The 20,643-nt window shown below is 40.6% G+C and overlaps 1 protein-coding gene across 1 annotated transcript in view; it reads left to right on the top strand.

The window, feature by feature from the left end:
• Window positions 1–20,643, top strand: part of LOC308064753 (dermatan-sulfate epimerase) — a 197,325-nt gene that overhangs the window by 121,859 nt on the left and 54,823 nt on the right. The window contains exons 9-11 of the mRNA XM_080389711.1: window positions 4,871–4,989; window positions 5,861–6,019; window positions 12,213–12,381. Of these exons, the coding sequence (XP_080245837.1) occupies window positions 4,871–4,989; window positions 5,861–6,019; window positions 12,213–12,381 (447 nt within the window). The remainder of the gene's footprint in view (window positions 1–4,870; window positions 4,990–5,860; window positions 6,020–12,212; window positions 12,382–20,643) is intronic.

The raw sequence follows: 20,643 nt of genomic DNA, 5'->3' as shown, positions 1-20,643 counted from the left end.
AGCTGCTTCCAGGGCACAGGAGTAATTCAGGGATGGCGAAACACACAGTACTACCTGCCAGAATCCTGGAAACCACCCAGTAAAGGTGGTTGGTCTATACATAGGAATTCGGGGTGCTATGCTACAGAAGGGTGCCCATAGGGTATGAAATTTTACCTCCAGCAAGCTTGTAAGTACTTGCTTTCTTCATGGAGAGCATGCCCACAGGGGAACTCTACAGCTTATGCCATCCTGCCTTATTACCTTTACAACTGGAAGAACCTACCAGAAAGATTTTACTTATGCAGGTCCCTTTGTCTTTCCTGCTTTCCTGCCCCGAGTCTCCTTCTGGAAAAAGAGTTTGTTTTTCTTAACTGAGCTCGAAATGCCATCTAAAATCAGACTGTGCTTGCAAGCTGGGCTGGAACAGAACCCAGCTTTTATATTAATGCCCTCAGGGCCCGAAATGGCATTATTTTAAATTGCAGAGAGGCATATCAGTATGATAGTTGTGCATCATAAAATGTACTTGTTTTACAATAGCCCCCTGAGGTGGTAACCACGGCTTCAGCATGCCAGACACATATGCCCATCTGCGCTGAGCTCCTGCATGCAGCGAGAGCCCATAGGAGCTGCCCATGGGTAGGAAGAGGCAGGAGCAGGTACAGGCACGAGCAGCGACAGAGTCACTGCATATTTTTATTTGATTGTGCAGTAGGAAGGAACAAAAAATATCAGTAACGCTAATAGCCTGTCTAACTAGATTTGTATGGAAACGAGTAAAAGGCTGTCAGGAGAAAGATAGAAAGGCAGAAGAAGGGGTCGCTGGGATGCTGTACACACACCGCAGCAAAGCCTAGCACATCTGTGGCCAGCATGGCCTCTGGGCACTTGGAGATGCTTCCTTAGCCCCATCTCTGCCCAGTCAAGTAGGTGTGAGGCATTCTTGGACTCTTGGGTGAATCACTGGTGGGTCCTGTCCCCAGCACATAACCAGCAGTCACTGTAGGGCACCCAACCCGAGGAGCAGCGCACCACGGCGGCCTCAGGGGCGGTGAGCTGATGAAAATTAACTTTGGTTAATTTGGTGGCTGAGTATAGGTGAATAACTGTCAAAGGGTACATTCGCCCTCACCCCTTAGCTTCTCTCTTGACCTTGGGCTTCCCAAATGAGAGCCCCATCCCATGGGCTGGGGATTAACAGTGTAAACAGCAGGCAGGTTAGGGATAGAGCTCCAGGTGCAGACCCTGAGCTGAACATGCAGTGTGGACACAACCTCTGCACTGCGTGTGTTCAGGTTTCCATCTCAGCGGGTATAACGCTTTAACGATAGCAAAGCAGGCGGCAGTATGCAAGCATGTGCAGAGCCTTTCCCAAGGAGCGACTCTGTGCCAAAGTAAATTACCGTCAGTTGTCATTTAAATGGAAATAAGCTTCGCTGATTACTTTTTGCATATTCATTCAGAACAAAACCAGATGTTCTTCAGCCCATGTTATAAACCTGCAATGCACATTTAAAGGCAGGCGAGAAAATTCTCACAAGGAAAAGGATATTGAATCTTGTCTGTGAATCTGTTTATCTGAAAAACTGTATCTGCTAATGGTGATGGGAGTACATTTCTGATTCCGAAAACATTTCCCAAGCTGTTAGACATAGCAATATGCAAATTGCCATTCCAGCAAATATTAATATTGCCCCAGCATGAGTCAAGCTTTTGTTGTTGTTTTTTAAAAGGAATGGTAATTTCCCCTCAGGAAAACTGCTCTGAATCACTGTTGAGGTTTGGGTGAGTGTTTTAATAGAATGATTTTCTGGGTTTAATTATTTTAATTTTAGTTGCTTGCTACCTCTACACTTCTTGTCATGGCATGTTTTCATTCTACATCCAGGAATCCAGGTTGCAGTGATATATTAGACTTCAGAAGGAAGCAGGTCGCTCTATCTAAATCATCTGAGAAATTCTTTTCAGTCATCCAGTCTGTTTGAAATTGTCAGGATGTCTCCTTTTCCTTCCAGCTTATAAGACATGAAGCATTAGCATCCCCGCCTATATATGTGTTGCTTCCTGCTGAAGGAATATTTATAGCATTTCTGACCTTTACATGAACCTTTACAAATCAATAACAGCAAAGTGGGAGGAAAGTCAGCAGCAGTTTTACTCTTGTCTGAGTGTAGTTAGTGTTAGGCCTGGAATATCTAAAATACATTAGGAACTACCATGATGACAGGCAGCATTTTTTTCAGGAAATTCGCAGGTTTCTTCAGCACTGTCACATAGCTGCTGTCTGAGGGATGCAATACAAGCCAGAGCCAATGGTGTCATAAATGGGGTTTAAAGTTGTTGTGTATCAATTTTTATATGGCAGAACTACTACAAGAGGCCTTAAGAGCCAGTGCTGAAGAATAATTTTCTTGACTATATTTTGCCACAGGGATAGCGTAAGTGGATTAGAAATTGTTCTTATTAATGACTGCAAATGAAACACCATTAATTTCCTCCCACTTCAGGTTATAGAAATAGAATTGACGTGGTCACCTCTAGATGGGTGAGCACAAGCAGCTGTATGAGATGGTTCGAGGCAAGGTTTGCCAGTTCAGAGTCATTATCCCTATGACCCTACAACTGAAACATTATAAAAGACCTTTCCTAATTCCTCAGATTTCTAAAGTTCCTTCCAAAATCAAGGTTTTCCCATAATGAATTATACATCTCAATGCTGTTTGCTGCCTCCAAGCACAGAGGAAGAAACCAGGCTTCAAAATTTCCCTTCTTTTCACAGCCTAAAATCAAAGTTCCTAACTTAATTAAATCCTTTCCTTCTCCAGAGCTGGCACCTCTAGAAAGTGCTTCTTGCACTCTCTTTTGCCTACCAAGGGATCCTGGCCAACTAGTTCAGACTGTAACTGTAAATTAGAAGCCTAAATTCCAGATGCATCGAGTTAAGTGAGATGAATCCCATTGCTAGGGGTGACAGTAATAGTTCTCACAGAGTGAGAGATCTTCTACCTTGTAATTAGAGTGAATTTTTTCAGTCAAGAGTGCCCCTCATGCCTTTCCACAGAGGTAGCCAAGCAGGGTCTTTCTTTTTGCTAGAACCTTCTGGTGCTACTGTAATACGTAGGGCTCCTATCTGCAAATGCAATGCTGTGCTTTTGACAATCCCTCTCGTACTAGCTCAATTTTTCTCTAGTATTTTCCTCATTGACTGAATGGAGAGACAGTGATAGCTATACTTCACAAATTTCAAGAAAGTTTTGATAGCAGCTCTGAGGACTTTTTTTTATAAGTTGCTTTTTCTATGTCCATATCATTTGAAGATTGTGTCTGCTTGTTCAGTCAGCCTTACAATTATGTCTAAAAATACAGGGCAAATAAAACAAATTCACTGAAGTTTGACAACTTCTGTTTGATCAAAAATTGTGCAGTCAAAACCATTTTAAAAGTCAGGAAATGAAGATTTATTTTTCATGGATGTTATCTTATTATTATTATCGCTAGGTTCCTGAAGAAGAACAAAGGAAAACTTTTCCACACAAATTCTACATGAATTGTTAGCATCAACTTTGAATTTCCTTGTTTTTCCTAGTTTATAAAACACCCTGAATATGGAATCATTTTGTCTGAGAATAAGTCCTGTGTTTATTCAAATCCATAGATTCATAATACTGAAGAGTTATTTACTGCCTCTCTCCACATATCTATTTCTCTCTTTTTGCTTTTTTTATTTTTCAAGGACCAATGTCTGTGCCATGTACGTCTTCAGTGCTCTTAAACATAAAGCTCACTGTTCTCCAAAATCTGCATTCCAGCTTTCAGCGGTCTCTAACCAGATGATGTTTGCTCTTAGTCTTCTTCATAACACATTTTGACTACTTTGAAACATTCTATAAAGCAGGAGAAAAACGGAAGTCTGGATGTTACACCTAAGTCAGGTCAAAGTACTGTATTGGCTTCTAACCCCTCTGTCTCCAGCATAAAAAAAAAAAAAAAAGACATGTTTGATTGAGACTGAATAAAAAAATCACCATTTTAAGTACTTCAATAGACAGACATTAATATTTCTGATGAACTCCTAGTTTATTGGTTCACTAAGGCTCATATTTTGGCTCCAGCAAGAAGCTAAAAGGAGTTCATCTGGCAATAGCACATAGTTCTGAATGAGCAATAAAGTTACGTGGACACCAGAACAGATCCAGCTGCTTTGGGACCAGCTACAGACAAAGCCTATGGCACAGTTGGGTGATGACCGGGGGGTTTCATTTTCTACTGATTTTTCCACTTCGCTGACAGCTGCCAGTGTGGATATAGATGCCAATGTGGATTATACCACCAGCAGCAATATTGCCTGCTCATCGTTTCTTCAAAACTGGATGATAACTAGAACAGCTCATTGTGCTGATCTAAGTCTGGCGAGTGCCCATAAGAGCTATCTCAGTCTGTTTTGTTATATTTATGTCAGTGTTTAAAAGCAGTAATCATTTGTCTGTGAGGAAGGGTGCATGCTGTCTCTTACAGTCTGTCTCGACCCATGGTTTCACCTTAGATCTGTAGCAGCTCCTCCATCGGTCTGGTCCATGTGGTTTCCTGCCGTCCCTGCTGCAGCGTTTGCGGGGCAAAGCTTATGGCTGATTCTCCAGCTCTTCTGTAGCCCTTGCAGGCAAGGCTTGGCTGCTGCCTGTCTCACAAATGTCTGCCTGCCTCCAGCTGCCAAACACCTTGACTGAACCCACAGTCAGTACCAGGACTTGAGCCAGACACTGGAGCTGGTTTAATGCCAAGGCAGACCATGGTCTCCAAGATGTGCACAGGCAGTTCCTGACACATCTCATGAATGCAGGCGCATGGGCTGCCCTCACTAACGGCAGGTGATTTTGCTTGGTGTTTTCAGAGAATGACGAGGAGCAGGAAGCTCTGCTATCACTGGACAAACCCGGCTGGTATTCCCAAGGGAATGCTATCCAGCTTTATGAACTACTGAAGAAAATGACTGGCAAGTTGGATCCCAAGGTACATTAAAAATGAGAGTAAATCTTTCTGAAAATACCCTGTCTCAGTCTAAAATTCACCAGACAAATTTTCATTACAGTTAGGGATGTGATCGGTCACAAATTTTTGTTCTGGTTCACTTGCTGTTGTCTAACAGACTGCAGTCCGGAACTGGAAGGAGCATATTAGTCTTCTTATCGGTAGAATATGTCAGCTTTCTAGACGTTTTATTCTTTGTGCACAGTCACACACTTTGGCAGCTTTGGGGAGAATCAGACTGTAATCAGGAAATAAACAATCTCCCTGAGGAAACAGATTAAATCGATTAAAAGGTGGCATCAGTGAAAACTAGGATCACGTTATTTTAATTACAGATCTGGATGGGTGAAAATGCTACTGAAGATGGTGGGACCACATTTTCCCTAATGGGTAAAATGGGCAAACCACCCCCTGGGCACAGAACAGAAGAGTTCTGAGTCACCGAGAGGTGTTCCATGTTCTCCCTTGTTTCCAAAGTTGTCCAAAATTCATTCCGGTTGCTCAGTATATTGTCTTGGTAGCCTTTTCCACTGGTTCCTGGCAGGCTATTTCTGTCAATCAAAAGACTCAGTAGTGTCTCTGTGCCAGTCCCAGCCAGGGATTCCCCGTCCAACACCCCTGGCGGGTGGGAGCGAGGAGGGTGTGCAGGGCCGGCCTTTTCCTTACAGAGCTGGTCGAAGGTACAGCTCCAGGCTGTGACATTAATAAGATCTCTCTCTGTGTGTCTTGACCAACCATAACATGAAGGAATTTTTATTAGGTTGTTTTAAAGCTTTTTCTCTCTCTGTGAAATAAAGTTTGCTTGTGTTTTCCCCATATACAATGAACTTATAATTTGCTGCTTCCCTCATAGGTTGTTTATTTTGGTGACAGCATGCACTCAGATATTTTCCCAGCTCATCACTATAGCAACTGGGAAACTGTCTTCATCTTAGAGGAGCTTCTAGGGGACAAAGTTACGGTGCCTGCAGAGGCTGAATCTGAGCCCGTGGAGAAGAAAGGAAAATATGAGGTAAGGGTTCCTTGCAGGTGTTTCCTGGAACAGAATAAAGTAAGTTACAAAAAAAGCCTCATGCCACCTGCGCTGAGAATGAGCCTGGTTATCTTACCAAGGTGCTGGCAGCATCAGCATCCCTCACAACTGTATCCTCCTGGCTGCACCGGGAGGGTGCCATTCTGTCCCAGCTCGGCATTGCACGGGTGACACAGAGCCTCTACCCAAAGCTAAATCACAGATCTCAGAAAAAGGACTGTATGCTCTTTCCCTTAACAAAAAAATGTAGTCTTCTCCATTTCAGTAACAAGAACCTGCCCTCCGTCCTACAAGGAGAAATTTCATGGCCACTTACGGCAACTCCAGCACCTGAACTCTGCCGAGTTCATGACATTGCCCTGCATGTTGTGGCCAACTCTGAAACACAGAGGAATTTCTATTAGGCTGTTTCGAAGCTCTCTTCCTCTCTGTGTGAAATACAGTTTGCTTGTACTTTCCTTATATACAAATAACTTTTGAGTTGCTGCTTCCCTCACAGGTTGTTTATTTCGGTGACAGCTGCACTGAGGTAAGAGGGGCTGGTTTGAAGTCTGGTCCCATGCAGACGGCTCATAGTTACCTCAGATAAATCATGTGAATATTCAGGTTGATCTGGGTTGATCACAGCTGGGAACCAGTGACTTAGCACTACTGCCACTCTAATTCTCCCACAGTGGAGGGTTACTATGGTTTATCATTTTTCCACTGCCAAAGAACTAAACAGATGGGGAACGGTGCTCAGACGGCTGACATGGCAGCGCTGTAGCTCCACCATGTCCTGTGTAGGAACTACAGTGAAGCTTCACTCTCCATTTGGAGTGTTACTTCTTTTTTGTATGTTCCTAAATAAATAAGTCATTTTCTTCTAATTGCAGAGAGATATATATGCTTTTTGCATGATGCTTTGAAAAGCACTTAACTTTTTTTTTCTTTTTAAATAATTACTCTTTGTGATTAAAAAGTTAACTTACTGATAAGAAGATTTTTGTGGGGTGTTTTTATACTAGAGATGCTTTTGATCTGACTAAGAAGCCTTTTAAAAGCTGCTGGGTTTTATGGAGAAAAGGATATCTTCAATGAAACTAAAACAATATAGAAGTCACATCGAATTCTCTAGTTTTTTCAATAGACTTATCTAATATTTTCCCCCACTATCCTGATTTCTAAACTAAGGTCAGACAAGGGCATTTCAGTTACTTAAATAGGGAAATTAATTATCAATGTTTAGGCTTTTCCCCTGAGTTGCAGAAAAACAAAAATGAAGACAAACAAATTCAAGTCTCTTTATCAAGAAAAATGTGTTTCTCAGTAAGAAAGCAGGGGGGTGGGGGTGGGGGGGTGCGCGTGCGTGCACTATTAATAGGTTAATATAATTTGATTTAATTAATGAATCCTATGAAAATAACTCATTTTCCTCCATAAATCTGTTCATTCTCTGACTGGAGGCTCTGCTGCATTGCTGGTAGATCTTACATCTCTGTAGGACTGGGGGGGGGGGGGGGGGGGTATTCAGCCATGGTTTCTTAAGCATGTTCAATATATGCTTTGAAAGCACACATTTTTAATTTTTAAAGACAACCAGAAAATGTTACTTTTCCTGGAAGTACAAAGAAACAGTTATAGAGTGATGCATTTCTAAGCCCTTGATGATGTTTTGGTTTTCTTTTGTTGCAATACTTCTGGCCAACTGCTCACAAGATTCATCTTCTCTATCACTGCAGTTATCGAGCAGGAAACTGAGACTTTTAGACAGGTGCTTGACATTTCACTAATGCTGTAGTATTCCTGATAAGAGATTGCAGTATCTCGGGGAGACACCACCCCTGCCACACACAGCCCCTGTTCAGCTTACATCCGCTACCAGTGACAGCAAGCAAGCAAGGGAGAAATGAATTGCGCTGATTAAAGGAACCTGAACCAGGGGGGCCGTGGCAGGTCAGTGGTGTTATTTCATTACCACGCTGCTCACTGGAGTCTGAACAACAGGTCACATCCATATCTCTGCAGTTGACTGGACACCACTAACTTAACAGGACTAGTTCAAAGGGACTCCCTTTACAAGCCTATGAAAGTTTTATTTTCATTCCCCCAATCAACTTCTCCCATTAACCCTTTGATTAAGAAAGGGGAAAAGCCTATTCAAAGGACTGTAGAAAGTCAGCTGGGTTTGGAAAATTAGGCATTAGGAAATTAGATTTAGTCTTGTTCATCAGCCTTATCATTCATTGGCAATAAAAAAAATACACTACTATCGCAGATTTTCCATGCCATGCCGTGTGTGCAGAGGGACTGAAAATTTAGTATAAGATGCAGTCCTCCCTTCTATCAGTCTTTACAAAATATTATTAAAGAGATAAAGTATTAGTTCTAATTTGCAATTGCATCTTTCAGAAAGATACTGCAAAAACCTGTTTTCAGTTGTTTGACTGGTATTTCATCACTAATGGAGAGAGGGGAAAAAACCAACCTCCTCAGACACAAACTGGGAGGCTTGTAATTTCCATTTTCATTAGCAGTTTTTGTCTTTTCCCTTCAATTAAATGCATGATATAAGCCAGTTACACATAACTGAAATTATGGTAACAACTGCAGTTCTTTCAAGTGTATGAGTCATAACCAAATGATCAAGAGAAAAGCTATTCATGCAATTACTCGGCTCCTCAGCGAATTGCAGCATGCAGCGGGGGGAAAAAATACCAAGCATTGTGTTGAAACAAGATTCCCCCCAGATTTGGGGGGTTGTTTGCTTGCCTGGAAGCTTTGGTTTTGCCTTCCATTCTTTAAATATGTGATCAATTCCATCAATGAAAACTCAAAGAAAAGCTGGAATTTGTCCCAGGAGTTCGAGGGAAACAATTACAGAGGAGCTAGTCAGTGTGTAAAAACCTTGGCCTATAGGAATGAATGGAGCAGATATTAAATAATTTGTTGGTGGATATAGATGAAATTTTTCCAGTTAAAAGGAAAAAATAATTTTTACAGTATTGCCTAGTGTCTGATTGGTTGGGGGTGCGTCAGGGCCCTTAACCCCCCAATTTCTGAGACTCTCTCTGGTAACCAGGGAGTAATTTAAAAATAAGACAAGGCTAATTACTCTGTGCCTTTTGGCTCTGTTTGTTTGTCTCTTCATTCCTGTTTATCTTGAACACAAATCTAACAGTACTTGCAAGAACAACCTGATGGGCTGTTGTAAAGCCTGGCGAGTTAAAGCAATATCCTGAAGTGAAATGCATTTTATTTTAGTCTGCTTATAGTGATCCATATTGTACTTTAGGTACAATGATCATGGATGAAATGTTTTATATTTGCGCATGACTTGTTGGGGAAAGATTCTGTGCAAAAGTCAGACCAGTGGCAGACCTGCCCATTTGTGCACCCAGCTTGAGTGTGTTATTCAAGGACATCTGATATGTGACCAGCACAGCTCTGTTGGTGGAAACAGCTCAAATACTTGCTGTTATAACGGCAAAACCATATTTTGAGCATTGATTTTTACTGGCACTAAGAGTCAATGGTGGTGTTGCTACCTCAGCACAGAGCATACAGCCATCAGTACCATCCATCACATTGGATGCAGTAAAGTAATCACAGTGCTCTGCACTTGGTACAAAGACAACGGCATAGATGGCAAATCCCCATCTAAATAATGCCTTTAAAAAATACTGACAGCAGCTTGATTTTTCACTTCTGTCTCCTTTACATTCTTTTTTCTTTCATTGCTTTACCAAATGTAGAAAAACTTCAGAGCTCGGCTCCCTGCCTATTTGTGTTTTAGAAAGGTCACTTGTAAGCTGACAAATCTGCGTTACCCTAGAGTCCTATTAACAGATTCTGTCTGCTCTGTTAACAGACCCTATTTGTCTGCAGTTAATAAAGCAAAGGTGATAGTAAGTACTCCAGGTGGTTTAACTTAGCGGAAAGCCCTGGGACCTGGGGAACCCTGGTACCATCATTATTTCTCTAAAGTCTAGACATAGTCTTCGAGGCTTTGTACCCTCAACTGACACAATCAACATCTGACCTGCTACTGTCTGACCAATAAGCCTGAGAGCAAAACCACATGCTTGGGGGTTTTGCATAGGAAAGAGGGATTGCTCAGTAATTCCCAGGATCTACTGTCCTATTGCAAGAGCAAACCCCATGTGTGGGGACTGCAGGAGTGGCTGATGCACCTTCCAGAGCTCCTCAGCCCCACTGTTGAATGTGTGCCTTCAGGTATGTGAAGAGTAGTGATGTTAAAAGGGGACTTTTGCCTCATTTCACAGATGTATAGATTCATGGTACATGGTCTTTCCTTTATTGCAGGCTATCTAAGCTGCAGATGAGATATGGACATCTTCTAGGCATCAGTTAAGGATGGCAGGGGGAGCTATGTCTGATGCTTCCTAAGGATGTGGGCATAGTTTTGACAGCTCTTCTCAGATTTGAGATCCAGATTTAGCCTGCCAAACTGCCCGTGTCATGTGGTGATAAGCCAGTAGCAAAATGACAGTTCTCTACCAAGTGGCTTGATGACAACTCTCCTACCTAGCTAGGTTTGGTTTTACTAAGAGCTTGGGCTGTAAATGCAAAATCTAATGTTAACTCCCTCCTCCTTAATAAGGAAGAAATTCCCACTCTGAGAATCAGACGTCTGAAAAAATCAATTCATTCCTCAGATTTCAACTTTAATTGCCTGTTGAACCAATCATATGTTTCAAAAAGCAGTAGCCTCAGATTTTTTCCCCTGTTGATAAACAAGACCCTGTATTTTGTGTAAATGCTTATGCTGGCCAGTACTGGGGTTGTTGTTTGGATTTATCACCTGCACAGCTGTAATGGCCATAAGAGTTTTCTGCTTATGTCATCCAGCTGGCAAACATTTTAATTCAGCATAGCATCTACATTTAATTATAACTAATGTAAAGTCCTGGGATTTGCATGGAAAGGTAAGACTTGTAAAAAAAAAAAAAAAGTAAGATGCTGTCCTTTTGTGTGAGGAAGAGAAAAAAGGGAAAAAGAAAAAAAAAAAAACACACACACAAAAAAAAGCCCAGCTCTTAATACCTTGTTTTGAAACAAAATGTATGGATTTTTTCCCAACCTATTTGCATCAGAAGCCAGAAACCAGTATCTGTTTGTCCAAATCAATACTTCCTCCCCAGCCGCAGCTATGATCGGAGAAAAAACTGTTACACAGAATCACAAAAAGAATGGCCCTGTGTTTACTGATGTGGTCTGCTCGGCTAGATCAGCAGCTGACTTGTGATCAAAAGCCACAGACCTCTTTCATAAACACAAATTATTCCAGCAGATTCTCAAATCTGTTAAGAAAGGGGTTAAATGGGAAATAAAGTACAAAAGTTCACAGATCTGGAGGCACACGCTAGGATATCTGTTCTATGCTTTACTGGTCTGAAAAGTTAATTTGTACACAAATTACTTTAACAGATTTTCTATACTGTAGTTCACACTTTTGTTTTCCAGCTTTTCATCTTTCTGCAGAGGCCTCCTGGAGCTTTTTCTGGCTGCTTATGGCAATATATAGCAGGTTTCAAGATGAACTGCTAAAAAAATCAGTTTTCCCAATGCTGCTTTAATGCTCTCTTTAAAACATGAGTCTACATGTTGTTGTCTGAAAAAATACATGAATAAAAATCATTTTTTCACAGTTTGCTAGGCAACTGAATGGCTCTCCATGGATCCTGCGGCTCTGTTCTCACTCATTCCTCAGCTCAGAACCAGATAACACAACACAGGTGGCATGATGTGTTCTTCCCAGTTACTCCATCTAGCACCGGGAGACTCCTTTCTCCTGGGAGGAGGTCCAGGCTGGGTTACTGACTGCGCCTCAGCTACCTAGCTTCTCTAGCAAAGGCAGCAGGCTGTTCACACTATCAAACCCAGAAAAATGGGGAAAATAAAGGATTTTTTAAAGGACAATTTAATGCCAGCTTTTTATATTCTAGGGAATCCATAAATTGCATAAACAGGAGCTTGGGGACTTATGGGAGGAAGATTGTTATTGTTTTTCTTTATAATATTTTTAAAGTTATATTGCTGCTGAGGTACAACACAGTTTTCCTAGAGAATCAGAGAAATGCTGATGTTCCTTAAACTAACACTTGTGGTTGGAGAGAGAAAGAAGATTTTTTTTTCTTTTTCTAAGATTACATGTTTCTTTTTCTTTCAGGGAGATTCGCTCAAAGTTCCTTACTTTGCTTCTAAACAGTGGGGCTCCTTCTTCATGGACAGATTGCCAGGCCTGGAAAATGCAGAGGAAACCTTAGTTCGCACATGGTCCTGTAAATGCGTTAGCACTTACAGCACTATTGCAATCCCTAGTCTTGAAGCAATAGCAGGTAAGGAAGATGGCTTTTTTTTTTACCCCCCCCCTAATGAGCATGTAGTATTCATAGTAACCTTGTAATACTGTGGATATATTTTTGAGATTACCTGTATCCAAAATGCATTCAAAAATACTGTGTTCATATCACACAACACGTAATGTTAGTGGCTATTAATTACTTTGATATTTGCGCTTTTAATAGTTCTCTGATACACCATTTTTTTGTTTGGCTCTGGAAATTTTAGATATTTAATGTATCCTATGTTAAAAATAGGATGCAACACTTACCAGACTGTAGATTAGTTCCTGAACTTGGTCAGGACTTCCTCACAGTATTTTGCTGTTTCTACTTTCAATGGTGAGTTACTTTAGGAAACAAACGCATGCAAAGTTACTTGGGGTTTTTACACTTGCAGATATGTTTCCTTCTGATCTGGCTTATTATTCTTCCTCAGTCAACCCACTTATCCCATTACAGTTGAAATGTAGATGAGCAAAGGCAAGAATGTAATGAAACCAAGAATGCCTAGGACTGTGCTTCTCTCTTTCCTTTGTATTTAAAATGTGTGCATTGCTTTTGAAACTGCATCATTATGGATAGAACTGGAGCCTAAAACGCTCTCCTTGTCTGGAAAACAAGGCCATCACAAGCAAAGTCTTGTTCTCCATAAATTCACCTAAATAAGAAACCAGCTCAGACTTTCTACCTTCTTACATGAAGGCTGCGTTAAAGATACAATTACGGCTGATCTTCTGATTTCCACTGTTTATCCCCGGAGGGACCGTACGTTATTTTGGATGGTTTGTAGCCATAGTTGTAGCAGTAATATGGCAATAACTTTGCAGCTGCAGTACATATCAGTTGATTATGAAGTGGTGGTGAAGAATCTCTTTCCATATATCCTCAGTCTATCATTTTGCCTTACTGAACTTCATCAATATACCATATCTAGAGGAATAAACGAATTATTAAATGAATAAGATGCTTAGCTGTATGAAGAACACAGCAGGTATTTCCTTTACTGACCCCTCTGTTCAGCATGTTTCCTCCTTCACGCATAAGACCAAGAAATAAGTAGTTGTTCTGTGAGAGCATTTTAGATTTGCCCAGTGGTTATTTCTACACCAGAACACGACAGACCTGTTCTTTGCAGCCATATTGTACACATGTATGTACCTTGCAAGGAAATCTCAAAACAGAAAACTCGTATGGTGCCACAAGTTATTCATACTTCTGATATTTGCCATGTTGCAGTCTGTATGTCAGCCTAAAGGTACAAAGCCCAAATATACCAAGGGAAATTGCCAAGAGAGAGGTAACTTCTGTAAAACTTCCTTCTAATACCTCTTCTGGAGTAATTCTGTGGCTTGCTTTGGAAGCATTGGTGTAGAGCAAACACATTGGTCAGCCACACTCCGTGAGACTCTGCCTCCCAGCCAGCTCCCCCCAGCCACAGCTCACTTTGCAGGGCCAGCAAAGGCTTCAGACCACAAACATACCGCCAATTTTCCAGCTACAGATGAAGGGGTGAGAACCAGAAAGGCATATCTGTGGAAATTAGCAAGTAGCATAGCTGCCTGTCATGGGCGGCGGAGCCCCCGCAAAGTCTGGGAGGGACACTGCGAGCCGTCCCTTGCTGCGTCAGATCGCTGCTGGGGCAGGGGCTGGTGTCTGCAAAACTTACCTTCCAGAGCTAAAGGACAGGGGAGAAATAACGTTTTTAACTTGCAGCTGTGCACCTGAAAGCAGACTCAAAGCTGAAGGTATGAGAACATCTCTGGTTTCTTACAGAGAGAGGTATTTGTTTGTTTGTGTGGAAGAGCAGATGTTCATTATTATGGATGTTGAGGAATTCCTGACTCCTCTTGAGTACCTTGTCTGACTCCTGTCACAGCAAGCTGTGAGAGCCCCGGCTTTGCCAAGCCCTGAAGTTTTTGGCTGCAGTTGTAAGTCATAGCTTAGCTGCAGCTATTTGGGAATAACTAGCTAGAAGAGATTCAAACGGGTTGTGCAAGTTTGATGCACTCCAGCTTTTCCTTTTCTATTAATCTACTTAATTACCAGCAGAGGACTTTCCACTGCCAAGCTACAAAAACACAAGCCTTTCCTCAAGGTGCCCTGAGCCCCACCAGGCTGCCAGCGTGCTGACCATAGAAGCCCAGCTCCTGGTCACCGGCTGGCACGGCACAGCAGCACTGGCTCAACCCGACCCCGCCAAAGTTGCTGCTGCCTCCCTGCAGGTGTGCTGCAGCCTCCCGTGAGCTGTGGGCTCACCGGGGCTTCTCTGTCAGCCATGTCTGACCTGGCTTTTGTACATCTACATGAGCGATAGTAAGTGCCACATACAAGTAAATACCCCATCAGCTTGCAGCCTGCAAAAATATTTGGTGAAAGGCAGGCAATTGCTGCTATGCTAACTTTTAATGAATTTATTCTTGTTGTTTGGATGCAACATATATCTGTGCGTAAAGAATGGCTTGGTTTACTTCTCAAGGCACAGCTTTCATTGAAAAAGATTATTCAAAAAATTATGGAATGTTATTCAACACTAGTGGTGTTTTACAAAAATAACTCAGTTTTCATCAACATTCATATGAGAATTCTTTTGAGAGAGTTATCAGAAATTCATTTTGGGTCATAAAACCCATCAAGCCTGTTCCCATTTCTTTTTTAAATAGAGGAAATATGTAAAAAAAAAAGTAAATAAACTAAGCTATAGATCTGGATTGAGAAACTGAAATGGAAACAACTTTGACAGTTCTCTTTTTTCACCAGTATGTTATACATTTGGTGCGGATGCCTTCTGATAGTTTCATCTGAAGAATTTAAAAATCTAACAAAAGGGAACGATCTGATACTCACTAAAGAGCATTGTAGGAAAAGGCTTTCACATGCTGCTGCTGCAGTTTTTGTCCGTTCAGAGCATAAAATAACAACACATACACACAAATTGTGCATGTAATTAGTAAAATGGCATCTTGTTGATAAGATGATCCAATCCTTTCTTCATTAGCTTTCTGTGCTCATCAAATGTAGTCATTCTTCTATACTTCTGCCCCCATCTTTACTTGAAAATTCAGTATTTGACTCAAAACGAGTTTGGTTTCAAAGATGCATCAGCAATTCTGAACTTTAATCTCGCCTGTGACAAGGGAAGTATTAGTGGGATTGTGGATTACTGCATCACAGTTTGTCATCTAAACTCCCCTGACAGACTCTGAAGAGAAATTGCCATTTTCCTTGTGCGTGAAAAAGGACATTTTGTTTAGTGTTAAAATTTCCCCAAGAAATGGGGGATCTTGTATAATACCTTCTGTGTACTTTCCTGTTTGGAGTGGAAATCAGATAAAGGTCAAGTAAGACTCTTAATTTAAGACACCTTGACATTAAGATGATATTAAACAAATTAACCGAAGAGCATCATTATGGTTATATCATTGTAATATTAAGAGAAGATGAGTTAAGTTTTAAATTTTCTAAACATCTTGCAGGACCTTTATGAGCTAGTTCTCCTTACCCACTTTCATTAATCAGGGAAGTTTTTCTCAAGTATTGGAAAGCTGATGAGCTCATGATTATATTGGCCAGTACATGGTTAATAAAATAGTAGAAGCCAGTGTCCCTACTCCTGTTCTATGTGCCTCATTCACAAATCCATGTGTTTCTTCACTTTTCTGCTATTGAATCTCTCCTCATTTACAGCTCTCTTACAGAGTTTGACCATTCAAGCACAGTGACATGGTAAGCCAAATTTTCCATCCCTGTGGGAACATTACATTTGAGCTCAGACACAGAAACTGAAACGTGTAGGGGTCTGTGTGAAAAATGGCTTTTTGCATAAACCACAGCTTCTAATACATCCTCCTCCACTTCAGAAAGTTTGGTATGAGCCAAGTAGAGGCGAGTACTCTTATCTATCATATCTGGATAATCTGAACTTTACCTCCAAGGGGCAGGCAACTACTGCTCTGTGGCCATTTGATCAAATTTCCAGATACCCGTGTAAATAATTCCATGTCCTGCATCACCTAGGTATTCCAGCAATAATCACAGAAAATCTCTCAGATTTACAAAGATCAAATATAAAATCAAGGTTTTTTAGGAAAAAGTCACTCAAATAACTAGCCAGTGCTTCCATTTCTGATGGATATTTGATTAACAATTCTTTGATCCCCAAAATAATATGCATATTTCAAGCTAATACTTTTCCTTTGAATCTCATTATGCTTGGTATGTTTATAAAAGTCCCACTTCAAAAAATTCTGTGAACAGTAATTGTGGAGTTTTAGAGCGTACAGGGGAATTTTGGTAAGTTTGTTTTGCTCTTCATTGCAAAGAAAAGCTTAAGAAAGTTTTACAAAGATGTAAATGCTAATAAGGAAAAAAAAAAAAACTTTTTTAGAATTTTGTAATTGTTAACCTCATCTACTGAACATGTCTCAAAAGTGCTGAATGGTGAGGTCTGTCGTAGGATTAAAAGTCACTCTAAGCAAGAAGAGGAGATTGAGCAATGTTGCAGCTCAAGATAGTTGAATTTCAGAGAAGAATGAGTGCAAATGTAAATGTTTTATGGAGACAGTTCATCTCACACTTTGGAGATTTGATAACCAAGATTGTGTCACACATGAGGATAATGCATATTTTAAATCTTGCGTGCTGTATGAAATCTTATCATGCTTTGCCCATAAGTTTTCTCTTCATGCCTTATTGTTATTTCAATCAGCTAGTACAAGAGAAAAATCTCCATTATAATTTACCAAAGCTGTCTCTTTAAAGACGCCTACAGATCTGTATGTACCCTGCCACTTTCTGCGGGAGCTTGAGTTGTCAGCCTGCTTGCTGTATAAATATAATGATAAAATTGCCAGTGAACCATGGCAAAGAAGTTCATGTTTCTGCTTAGAGTTGCAAATTATCTGCACAATGGAAAGCCCAAGGCAGCTGGGGCTGGGGCACCAGAACTGGCAGCGTGCAGGTCGCAGATACACGGGTCTGCCCGTCACAGATCAACTACGAACTGCAAACCTCACACTCTTTCTTCAACAGGTACTTTAAAGATGAATGCCCTTGAAGAATCAACTATTACCATGGAAGTCATGAATTTCTATATCCTGAACAGTTTCATTCATAATTATTGCTGAAGTGAAACAAAAAATCCCCTGTATTTTAATACATTAGTTCTATTTTTTCATTGACATTAAATCATTTAAAGTCAAATCCAGCTCCTATTAAAACTAAATTAGTCTTTCCTGTAACTAGAGTGATAATTACATGCTCTTATTCAAATAATAATAGCATATAATTTCCTTAAACATATAGAACTATCCATATTATACATGACTTGTTAATTAGCAGTAAACTTTTCTGTTTAATGCTTTACCTTATTACAACCACGCCTTTACTTACCAGCTTCAGTTTAAGAATGTATCTATACAATATCATCTAAAGACTAAGTTTATCCAAATGCTTTGAGGATGTAAACTGCTTTGGGGCTTAGCTGCTATAAATACTAGTTGCTACTGAAAGGCTGAAGAAGTTACTTTTATAATGAAACTTTTTATGCAAGAAACGTATTTTTACATCTGGTGAAAAATCGGTATAAGTCTACAACGACAACATTTCTGACGTTTTCTGATTCTGAGGTTTTGATGCAAGAAAAAAAAGCAGATAGCAAAGGTAACTGACTAGAGAGAAGATACATGTTCTGAATGTATGAACATTGTATTAACAGCATCCTGCTCTGTGTAAACTGAAAAGCATCAGATAAGGTAAATCTGATTCATCAGTTCCATGAAAATAATTTCAGTGTTCTTCATTTAAGAGAAAGAAAAACATACTCAACACTACAGATAAATGTAATGCATCTATTTTGTCAGTTGCAAAATACAACTGAAACCAACAATAAACTGCATTTAAACCATAACAAAGTAGTATTCAATAAAGCAGAACTAGTTTGTAAAAAGCCTTCAGAACACAGTTATTTCCCCAAGGGTTCAAGACCTCAGCTTTCCCAAAAGATTTGACTACTTGCTAGTAATTTTCAGCACAGAAAGGACAGCTGTCAGTGTATTACAATTTGTTCAGCCTTCCCTTCCTCCTCCAGAAAGGTGTATTGACTTGTGCCCCTGAAGGCCGTGTCAAATCATGCAGAACCCAAAAGATTACTTCCTAGCCAATAACTGACAGAAATGTTCCTGCCATCGTTACTGTGCTCTGTGAGATGTCAAAGTACAGCCACCTCTAAAAGATTAAAGGGAGAACTCATGAGCAACTCATTAAGAAAGGGGGAAGCACTCAGTCAATTCTGCTTTAAAGTTATCCTTCAACTCAGGCAGCATAATTTCATTTGCAGGCTGTAATTAAAGCTATAATTGGGGTTTGACTAGATCACGGACTTATGGGGTGAGTTTAGATTGCTTCTTTAAAAACACTGGTGGTTACAAAAGTGTTGATAATTTTTGAGTGTGAGAAACAGTGAAAATAGGTAGGTCACCAAGTACTGGAAGTATTTCTTTGACCAGGTTGCAATTTTACATAACCTACAATCTCACATGCACAAGAAAAAGTTGCTGGAAGTATTTACATACCCTGGATTGGTGCCTTACATATTCCCTTTGGATTAAGGTGGTAACTCACACACACACGAAACAATGTAGGCTTTGACTTCACTGCTTAAAAAGCTTAATGTGTGTCTGTGTGTGGCTTTTTACCTTAAGGTAAGTAATGTTTGTCACCCATCCAGAGGAAAAAAGTAGGGAGAGGGAAAGAAAACATTTGTTTTACAAGAGAGGGGAACATCACAACGTTAACTCAGGTTTTGAGAGTAAGGCTGATCTTGGTGAGTTTATCTCAAAATGAAATAAATATAGCTCCTCCACAGTCTCAAAATGCAACTGACTTCTTTTCCTTATTCAAAAATGCCTGTCATCTCAAACAATTGCTTGTTTTCAGGCTAACTTCTTCAACTTACCTCAGAAGCCCTTCCCACCGCCCTTAGATCCAGGATGAGTCAGTCAGAAATTAATTAACAGATCCCTGATAGACTAACACCTGCTAACAGGATCTTGGCATTCTCTTAGGATTTTTTTCAGATTAAGTCTTCATATAAATGTTTTAAAATATTATAGTCCAATATTTTCTTTTGATCAGCTCCAGATCAAGCAAAGAACCAACCACACAGGGCTATTTTCTCAAAGGAGCTCCAAAAATTAATATTTAAACTAAAAAAAAAGAGAAAAATTACCTTCATGTACAAATAATGAGTTTTCTCACATAAACAGAAAACATGGAAGGAATTTCTAAGGCTTTCCTTCACTGCAGACTCTATCAGGCTCAGATGCAAGTTTAGTGCACACCTTGTGCACAGCTGTTTTGTTCCAGCCAGCATCAGCAGTCCCTTGGCCGTAGGGTAGACCCAAAGTAACGCAAATTGTTACTCCCAAGATAATTGCAGTGAAACTGCATGCCACGGGCAGTTGCAACAGCCATGACGGGATGGTCTCTCCATCCCCCCGGCACTCATCCCTCTGCAAAACTCTGATAATGAAGCTGCTGCTCCACATCTCCCCACAGCTCGCCACTTGGGTTTTCTCTGTTGTCACCATCTTCCGTGTTAGAAACAGCAGAAGAGTAACCAGTGATAATCCCCAGGGGCAGTAAAACTCTTCCTCAGGCCAAGCTCATGCTGCAGATGCCTACTGGCAGAGCCACAGGCATCATCTCCGACCAATACAGCTGCGTTGGCAAAAGCTCGTGTGTAGGTGCAATTAAAGCAGCAAAGCTGCACTTTCACTGAGGCTAGTTTTAGTCTAGGATACCCAGGAATAAACTGCACTGGCTTATATCACCAGATAAAACTCAGAAGTTTTATTAATTTCCTTCTGCAGAGATAGCTATATTGAAGAGTCCCCCCCGTTCCCATACGACACCACACAGATACCCTCGCTTCTCCTCCTCCTCTCTCACTTTTGATTGCAGACAGCAGCAATGACTTTCATGTAGTTCATAGGAGGAACACTTTCCTCGTGCTGACTTCACTATTTTGGGAGCTTTGTTTTAGTACAGCAAACGCCTAACCTCCTGTTTAGGAAAATCAGCCTTAGAAGTATGGCTAAAAATAACCGCTATCAGATAAACCTGCTTGTGACCTTGGTTTGTTTTTTTCTTTTTGCCACTAGTATGCTCCCTACATTTTGAGCTCTAAGTGCAAGCGCTGCTTTGACTGTTATAAAACAGAAATGGGTCAGGAGACAAAAACATTTAGTATTTGACAAA

Source organism: Falco punctatus (assembly GCF_963210335.1).
Source record: "Falco punctatus genome assembly, chromosome: 5".
In the NCBI taxonomy this organism is placed as follows: Eukaryota; Metazoa; Chordata; class Aves; order Falconiformes; family Falconidae; genus Falco; species Falco punctatus.
Note: the sequence above shows the minus strand (reverse complement) of the source record. Positions and strands in the feature narration are given on the sequence as shown.